The following is a 9,784-nucleotide window of genomic DNA, read 5'->3' on the forward strand; positions in this document are numbered from 1 at the left end:
ATCCGTAAAATCCCGAAAACCTAATCCTCCATCCTCCTTATGTACACAAACCTTATCCCATGATTTCCAATGGAGTCCTTTTGTATTCCCACTGGGACTCCACCAGAATTGTGCTACCGCACTTGTAAGCTTTTTCGCCACTGTTTTTGGTATTCTGTAACAGGACATAATATGATTGGGTAGAGCCGTTGCCACCGATTTTATTATTACCTCCTTTCCTCCTTTGGAAAAGAACCTAAAAGTCCATCCATTGATCTTGTTATTCAATCTTTCCTGAACGAAACGAAATACTTGTACCTTTGAGCCACCCAGACTCTCTGGGATGCCCAAATAGTTTCCCATTCCTCCTAAGTTTTGAATTCCCATGAGATCCCGGAGCGCTTGGCAAGTATCATCATCAATCGTGTGACCAAATTGAATTGACGATTTTTGGAAGTTAATCTGCTGACCCGAAACTATTTCGTATTCTTTAAGAATGTCCAAAATAGTCTCGCACTCCTCCTTCTGTGCTTTACAGAAGAATGTCCAAAATAGTTATTAGACAAATAAATACTTGCTTTTATTTTTTTAAACTTAATTTAATAGTCAAAGATGTACTATAACATTATATGTATATATTTTTAAAGAAACGTATAAAATATTTCATATAATTTTTTAAAAATTAGTAAACCCCTTTATAATATAAATTTGAAGGAGAAGAATGCATCCAATTGACTATATTTTTCTATTTTACTCGAATATTTTTATTGCACTTAGGAATAATTTTCTTGCATTTAGATTTTTTCCTGTTTTATGAAATTCAAGGTCTTTAACTGGCTAATAGTTATTAGACAAATAAAAAATTTCTTTTACTTTTTAACTTAATTTAATAGTCAAAAGATATAATAAGTTAATATCAAAACTTTATTGTCATGAAATACATGAATACACTATTATTATCAAATTAATTAAAATTTATTATTATTTATATCAATAACCTTTTGACCAATTTTTCTTGTAAATATTTCTCTAATCACAACGCGCACGCTCGGGCGCGCACACACACACACATATATATATATATAACAGAAATAATATATAAATCTGATATTAATATCCACAAAAGAAATCTTCTCACTAAAATCATAAGCTTCTCTAAATAAAAAAATGTAAATATTACATACTTGTTATTCATTACTAATTATATTAATTTAATGGTTTTCATGTTTGACTATCATAATATGAGTGTATTTCAAATAAATATATATAAATTTTTTATATTTTTATTTTATTTATATATTATTAACAAGTTATAAATATCGCAGAACATATTTATGTTTCAATGGTTACAAACTCGTATAAGTTGCTTAATAACATTTGAAATCTTGCTTTTGTAAAACTCCATGTATGCATTAATATACGTTGCATGTTTATATTTCAGTTACAAAAAGAAAAAAATCCATCCACAACTAGTGAAATTTGAAGTGTTATTTTATTCTTTTTAGAAATTTAATTTTTATATTTATATTTTAGTCATATTCTCGTAATTCTTTGTATAATAGTTTTTTAAATGATTAATTTGAAATTTTAATAATTGTATTATAATAGTTGGACCACACATGTATCAGTATGTCATATTGATGTTTTATATCAATAGTAGATTCTGACCCCCGCTTAAAAAGGTGAGTATATTTTTTGTTTTACGTTCTTTTAAAAATTTAATTTTTATATTTGTGTATTTTAAGTCATATTTGTATTTTTTTGTATAGTATTTCTCTTAAGTAAGTAATAAAAAGTTTTAATAATTGTATTAAAATAGTTGGACCACACCTATATCAATAGGTCATGTTTTTGTTTCAATAATATTGATTTTTGCAATGGTTTTAATAGTATTTACCAATATTTTTGTATTTGATCCAGATACGCAGTCGAACCGGTAAATCCGGTGATCCGTATGTAATATGGTTTAGATTTAACTAAAATTTGATATTTAAAAACCAGATAAACTCGTAAAAATCCTAAAGCTCATTATTAACTCGCGATCCGACACTTGTTAACCTGAAAAAATTCCATATAAATATGATTATATTTATTTTAAAATGATTCAACTTTAAATATTTTTTAATAGTACATAATTTGAATAAACTATATGATTTGTGATTCTTTAAATTTTGATAATGCTTTTACTATATCTTTTAAATTTAATAAAGAAAGTGGTGATCAAAATTAGAAGCGTGGCTTAGGACCCACATTTTTTTGGGGTGAAATTATCATATATATTTTCTCGTTTAACTTCATCCATTTATAATTGGGATCTCTATTTTATTTTATTTTTAACGTGGCTTATTATTGTTTAGTAAATCAAATATAAATTCCATATTTTATTTTGTTTTGTTTTGGCCTCGAAATTATTTGAAATGGTTGTAACCGATACAACAATGATCTAGTTTTTTTTTTTTCATCAAATATACAGATTCATATTGACTCTGTATACCAAACTGGTAGTTCGGCATCCATATGAATGACAAAAGACGATTGTTGTCTGGCACTGCGTGCTAAACGATCCGTCCTTGATTTCCCGTCCTTGGGATACAACAATGATCTAGTGGATTCCTATTATTATGGAACTGAAGTGGCGGTAACAAAATATATAGAATATAAATGAAAACTTTTAAATGTAATTAGATATCTTTGTATTGGACTCAACTATTATCAATTGAACTAGGCATGCGCATTCAGGTCGTCGGGTTGGGTTGGGTTCGGGTCGGATCCTTTCGGGTCCGGATCTTTCGAGTCTAGGAGTTTAAGACCCGATCGGGTAATTTTAAATTTTTGGTTCCGGATTGGTTCGGATCGTACCGGGTCCAGGTCGGTTCGGGTCTTAGATAGTTGGACCCATTCGGATAATTAGAATTTATAGGTTCGGTTTCGGGTCGGGTTCGGTTCGGGTCTGGTTCGGATTCGACCTAAAAATACATAAAAATACAAAAGAATATCTGAAAATATTTATATATTCGAAAATATTCGAATTTTTTTTCAAAACTTGTGTTTTTATTATATTAAAATGTGTATATATATTAAACTAGACGAGATACAACAATAATTGGTTGTCTCCTAGTGGTTAACCTCCTTGTTATATAGACAAATAACCTATCTTCGACTCTCCCTCAACTCATTTTATTTAATTTACATTATTAATTCGGGTACCCGTCGGGTTTCGGGTTTGGATCGGGTCGGGTCCAAGATCCGCGGATCCTCTACTACAAGACCCGATAGTAGTGGTGGAAATTTTATCCGATATCCGAAGTGGCACCCGAACCCGACTCGAAAACCCGAACCGAAGTAGCAAAATACCCGAGGATATTAAATTAGGAGAGACTGGATATCCGAACCCGAACGAGTAATACCCGAACCCGAATGGATATCCGAAGATAACCGAACATATGTATATTTACCCTTATTTTTCTAGTTTACATCTCTCATTTTATTTAACCGATCCGAAATACCCGAACCCGACCCGAAGTACAGAAATACCCGAACGGGTTCTATATCCCTATACTGAAATACCCGAAAATCCGAAATACCCGACCCGAATTCGAACGGGTACCCGAACGCCCACCCCTACCTGATAGGGTAATTTGATCGGGTCGGTTTCTACCTAGACCGGGTTTTTTGGGTCGATTTTGGGTCGGGTCTTTGGATCCGGATAAAATGCTCAGGCCTAAGTTGGACATGTTTCTAATTTAATAGTATTGATGTCGTATTGATGTTTTAATAGAATCGGGTGGGCGTTCAGGTATCCATTCGGGTTCGGTTCGGGTCTATTCGGGTTTCGGGTTTCCGGAGTCAAAGATTTCAGCCCCATTCAGATATTTCTAAATTTTGGTCCGGGTTCGGTTCGGATCCTTGCGGGTTCGGTTCGGGTTCGGATAACTCATTTAAATTATTTTTACAGTTTTAAAAATTCATTATATACTTTAAACTTCACAAAATCTATAAACAAATAAATATTACATATAAATTTGAATAATATCTGTTGAATATTTGGAATGAGAATCAATATATATTTTAAATATTATTGGTGTTTTGAATATACTTTAACTATTTAGACATGTACTTTTGACTATTTGTATATATTTTTCAAGTATTTTGGACAATTTAAAAGTATCATATATTTTTTGGATGCTTTTTAATTAGTTATTTGGATGCTTTTTAAATCTAAAATTAGTTAATATATATAGGTATATTAATCTATTTCAGATATATTCGGATACCTTTCGATTCGGATCGGGTTCGGGTTCGGTTCTCTAAATACCAAAAATTTGAACCTGTTCGAATTTTTTATCAATTTGGGTTCAGATTTGGTACTACTTTTTCGGATCGGATTCGGTTCGGTTCTTCGGGTTCGGTCTTTTTGCTCAGCCCTAGAATAGATGGTAAAATATTATATGAACCCCAGAACATGGTCCGATCCGATCTACCAACCAAACAATGCAAAGCAAATTCTTGAATCTTGAGTAACCGAGCATAGTTATTTCGATCGATCCTTTGTATTGAACTAAATACAAATAGATGAAGACGAATATTTGCTCAAATGTTGGAACCAACACTCATTTTTCCCACTGACCTTTACAGTGATTTCTTCTATAAACTTTCTTTTTTTTAAAAGAACTTTTAGGACCCTCTTGAAGATATAACAAACACCGTTACCACAAAAAGAAAAAGAAAAATCATCTTTCATTTGCCTCTTTCTATCTCCCGAGTTTAGAAGAACAGAAAGAAAACTCTGTTCATTGCCGAAAAGAGATCATCTCTGGTGCACGGAAGAAAGCCTCCTTAGCCCTGAATCAAATGTATAACTAAAAGCAGATTAACAAACTGGTTTGAGTAAATAATAACCTATCATTTCAACAGGTATCAGCCACTAGAAGAACATAAAAACTTCGAATACATCATCATACCTCATCTTAAGCACAATCTGTAATCTCCTCGGTGAACTCTCCAAATATGTTAGGGCAATCATCCCATCTCCTCTCTTCTCGTGCTTCCCAATAACCACCTGTAAACTTGTAGCTTTCACTCTCCCCTTGTTGCTCGAACCATCTCGGCCTCCACCCGCTTTCCTGAATCTTCCGTGACTGCATAATCAAAAACATCAATAAAACGATTCAAGAAGAGAGAGAACCAGGAGTTCATCAACCAGGGAATCAATGTTGAGATACTCATTGTACCATTCTTTGCCTTCTCTCTAATCTCTGTTTCTCTTCGTTTGCCTTCTCATATTCACCCTTCTCCAGGTGCCGTTGATCTGGTCGGAGCCTAGAATCTGTCGGTGGTAGCTTCTCCTTAGCACCAAACGAAACACAATTTAAGTACACAAGAAACCCAAAGACCAAGTTCATAAATAAAACCGAAAGCAGCATGATGTGTAATATACCTCCAAACCAGGTGTCAATTCATTAAGAGTGATCGCGAACGATGTTAAGTTGTATCTAGTCACATTAGGTGGTGGCTTGGTCGATTTCCACAGCAACGAGGCGCTTGCTTTGTTGAGCGCATCACCAGCAACATAGTGAAGGCTATCATTCCATTTACCAAATACTGTTGCAGCCTTTTTCCCAGTTACATCTTCCACAACACCATTAACCTGATGTGGGTTTCTATCGAGAATCGATTGCTCTTTGAACTTAAGCGTACAAGAATATTGGCGATTCCCACGGATTTGCATTGTCCCATGGTGATCACAGTACAATTTACCAAGTAGAATATTGTATATAGTTGTTGTAACCTAAACAAAGATAAGCATAGAAATCAATCTCACGGTTAGAAATAAAATGTGGAAAAGGAAAGATATTATACACACTTTGCTCCACTGGAAAGTCTCTCCATCATCGAACTCAAGAGTCAAGACTCCAACGGGTTCAAGTTGAATCGATCTCCCCCAAAACTTCGACCTGAGGTTTGTGTCGCCCGAGAACTTCCACCCTTTACCTTCGCAATGGCAGGCGATTACTGTTGGATGGTGGCTGACCTATTATGAGAGCACGATATTATATTCCTTTATCTATATTTTTCAATTCTTGAGTGTCAGTTATATGAAAATTAACATGTTTATAAGTATAAAAAGATGCTCCTGAATCAGAGAACTCTGGACGAATCACCAATTTTACATTCATCTCATAAAATTCAGTTTAAGAAAGAGTGTGTGAGAGATTACCTTTTCAGAGAAGAAACGAATTCCCTTTTCAGGAAAGTCGGCTTCATAAGTTTCTCCCAGCAAAGGGTTAAAAGGTTTACAGTGCCGGCCTTCAGTGGAAGCATAACCAGAGACCGCAAACGCAGCAACATACAAGGCTCTAAGGAGACTGTTCCCCTGATGATGAACAACAATGTTAATTCGACAAGCTGAGAGGTAAACTCGAAACTAAAACATATGTACAGACCAGATATCATATCATCCAAGATTCGAAGGGATGCAGTATTCAAGATCTCAGTAATAGGTAATAAAAATAAGTACCGAAAACGTTTGCACTTCAAGAGGGAAGTAAATAGTACATAGGCACATAACAAGAAGCAAAATATTCAATTCAGAGTGTTTCTTTATATCACTTACGGATTTTCCGTATTCATATGCTTGGTCCAGGAGGTAAGAATACTCCAAGTCTTCAAAACACTTTTGGAGAGATGATATTGGTTCGTTGAAATAAACAGGAAGACAAACTCGCGAGAGATCCTTTCCAACGTTGTCCTTAATCATAGACCAGAGACTAACACCTTTCTCTTTCTCTGCTGGATCAGGAAGCCTTATTCGTCTCTTGAAATGCATGTCCCCGGAACCAACATCAGGTTCGCTAAAACATTCATTAGTGTCATGGAAGGAAGGCTCATCTTCCTCGGAGATATCCTCAAACACATCAGATGAAGCACTTGTACTGCATTCTAGAAACTAAACAATGTCAAGCAAAACAACACAATACAAGAAACTCCTGCAAATCCAGTGAAGCTATGTAGAACTACAAAAGAAGGGAGCACTAAGGAAGCAGATAATCGATTACCGTAACAGAAATTACTATTTCATTACGCGATTAAAGAGATCTTAGGCAGCATGTTTGGTCGACATGTAATGAACAGAAAAGCAATAAAGCAGCAGAAATTGTGTGTACCACTATATTTTCCACTTCTTAAGCTGGAATACTTATTATCTGGTAACTGGTAGACACTTTCATGGATCCCTGAGGCTTCAGCTTCAAGGTTAGCCATCTGTACAAAAAGAAACTCCCACTTTAGAATTGTCAGCATGAATATAACCGTATACAAGTGAAATAAAGCATCCTTAATAAATTTTAAAAGGTGGTGGGAGATAATTTTCAAAAAATTCAGTCATTATTACATGACAATCAAGTTTTTGATACATGTTACAGATTGCACGTTATGCCTTGGCACATATTTATGAAGTCCAGAAATCATCAGCTCAGTGGAAAACATATCCCGATGAAAGGCAAAAAGAGAATGTAAATCTGACATTGAAATAACCTTTCCAGTAACAAAATACATGACAAATGCAGCTACCATGGTTTGTGCATATGCATCAGGTGTTACCAAAGCAAATGCGTAAAGGGGCTATTGAATAGTCGAAACAATGTGCAAGACCGACATTTAAATAACTCAACCAAACAAAACTCAGTCTTAAAGGAAAAGCAAGTTTCAGCTTTACCTCTAGCTGCTTCAGTGCATTAAGTAACTTTGTCCGTTCTTCGTGCAGAAGTTTAATTTGTTCTTGAACTTCGGAGAACTCTGAATCCACGATCTCTTCACACTCTTTTACAAGATTCTCGTTTATTCCCTCTTCACGCAACCGTTCCTTTAGCCTCTCAGTAGATATGGATAAATCCTTTGGTGATACGAAGGAGAAATCGCCACTAAGTGACTGAAGAGGTAAGACACGTCTGGTAGATGCTAAAGCTTGTAACCATGCTGCTCTATCACTCCTTGAATCAGTCCTCAAATGAAGAGTCTTGGTTGCAGTAAATATATAAAACTTTTTGTTATCAGATTTGCTTTCCCGGTAAGATGAAACCTGCTGGAAAATAAAAAAGAATGTAATGATATCTCATACCTATCATATCAAAACTTTACGGAAAAAGGTAAACAACTAAACCTACTGGTCAAATGATCCATGGAATGTACCCTACACGTCAGTTATTGCGCTAAAGATAAGATGGCAAACAAACAAAGATAATTTGACGAAAGATGACACATTTCTACTACACTTGTTGCATTTTCTACGATAGAAACCAAATTTATAACGGATGGAAATTATGCAGATGAGTTAATGGTGTTCAAACGAATTGGGACCCTAGTCCTGCTGCAGTACTAGATTTGTAGTAGCACCACCAGCCAAAAAAAAAGTTTTTTTTTGTATTTTGGTCATTTGGTTTTGAACTTAGACACCAGATAAAACATGTTGTTTGTGGCCCACTACAGATAAGCAGCTTCAAAAAGGAGGCTCTCTTAAGCAGATAATGGAAATAAGAATTGAAATGCATAAAGACAAACAACAGAAGTACAAAGCAAAAGAGTAATGAAGAAAAAGAAGAAGAAGACCATATTTATTTGTGTCAGATTATCACATTTTCAAGTTCTAGTCTGTTTCACTAACAAACACCAACAACTAGAAATGGCCGTTCCAGTACTCATTCGGGGTTTTTCGGTTTTACCTAACAAACTGGAAAACCAATTTAATAAAATTTAACAAACAGTAAATAAAACTTAAACAATGTATTGACAAATACCAAAAAATAAACATGAAATTGAGTATTTAAATTACTCAATATTCATTTCCGCTACTAATTTTGATTTTTTTTTAATTATTATTGATCGAATTGGGATCGGATCTCAGATTATAAACCGCCAGGCCTAAACAACAAATCAAGATTTGAATCGCGAGAAGGCATATACCTTGAGATGAACAATGCCGATGGTTTTGTGGTGTTTCCTGCGGCCACCACCACGGCCACTACAGCTATACATTCTCGAGAGCCGATCAGTTGAATTATCCCCGATCAGCCTCACGTCGTCGGAAGGGGACAGCATATTCACATTCTCCGGGCGGCGGATCTTGGAGTAAGACAAGATACCGTCGCGGAGGAGGAACCACCTCGATCTCCACCCTTTCCCGTAGTTCGTCCACTTGTGGAGGATCCCGGCCACCGATCTCCCCGTTGACGGTAGATTCTGCCGATCGGATCCGCCGTTCTCCGTCGCCGCATCGGTCGATGGGAGACTCTTCGATCTGGTCAAAGGCATCGCCGATTCGGGAGGAATCAATCTCGCAGTTTTTTTTTTAACGGAATCGCGATACGAAGCGCATTGATTTATTAAGCTGATTGTTTGGGATCGGAGATAAGAGTGGTTAATCCGATTCTGGAAGTTGAGATTTTTTCCACAGAGAATTGAATGAGTGAGGGAGAGAGAGATTGCGTAGGATTTGGAAGAAACTTGACTAGGACTTTATATATGGTCTTTATCTTTATATGCGAATATACACTTTTGATTATGAAAATTTAATTTAACTATGGCTTTATTTAAATTATATAATTGTTGATGAAAATAATTTTGAAAAAAAATGGTGTAAGATTCGACAACTGTTTTTATATAGTTATAGTACTCACTTTCGATTATGATAGTATTTATATAGTTATGGTCATATATGCCGAATATACACTTTTGATTATGATAATTTAATTTAACTATGGTTTTATTTACATTATATAATTGTTAATGAAAAATAATTTGAGAAAATGGT

At 35.0% G+C, this 9,784-nt stretch overlaps 1 protein-coding gene across 4 annotated transcripts; it reads right to left on the reverse strand.

The window, feature by feature from the left end:
- Window positions 1–4,492: 4,492 nt before the first annotated feature.
- Window positions 4,493–9,480, reverse strand: LOC108847738 (oxysterol-binding protein-related protein 2B). Of its 4 annotated transcripts, none has more exons than XM_018621067.2 (10): window positions 8,938–9,480; window positions 7,694–8,059; window positions 7,143–7,239; window positions 6,593–6,918; window positions 6,197–6,352; window positions 5,843–6,010; window positions 5,417–5,767; window positions 5,211–5,318; window positions 4,941–5,117; window positions 4,493–4,821 (listed from the first exon to the last, which is right to left on the reverse strand). In XM_018621067.2, the coding sequence occupies exons 1-9, from the start codon at window positions 9,283–9,285 to the stop codon at window positions 4,947–4,949; spliced, it is 2,091 nt and encodes a 696-aa protein (XP_018476569.1). In that variant the 5' UTR covers window positions 9,286–9,480; the 3' UTR covers window positions 4,493–4,821; window positions 4,941–4,946. The 4 variants fall into 4 exon arrangements, with proteins under 4 accessions (XP_018476569.1, XP_018476567.1, XP_018476568.1 ...); XM_018621065.2 differs by having other exon boundaries at window positions 4,493–4,838; window positions 5,211–5,324; XM_018621066.2 differs by having other exon boundaries at window positions 5,211–5,324; window positions 7,694–8,056; window positions 8,938–9,479.
- Between the last annotated feature and the right edge of the window lie 304 nt (window positions 9,481–9,784).

Source organism: Raphanus sativus, unplaced genomic scaffold, assembly GCF_000801105.2.
Source record: "Raphanus sativus cultivar WK10039 unplaced genomic scaffold, ASM80110v3 Scaffold2255, whole genome shotgun sequence".
NCBI lineage: Eukaryota > Viridiplantae > Streptophyta > Magnoliopsida > Brassicales > Brassicaceae > Raphanus > Raphanus sativus.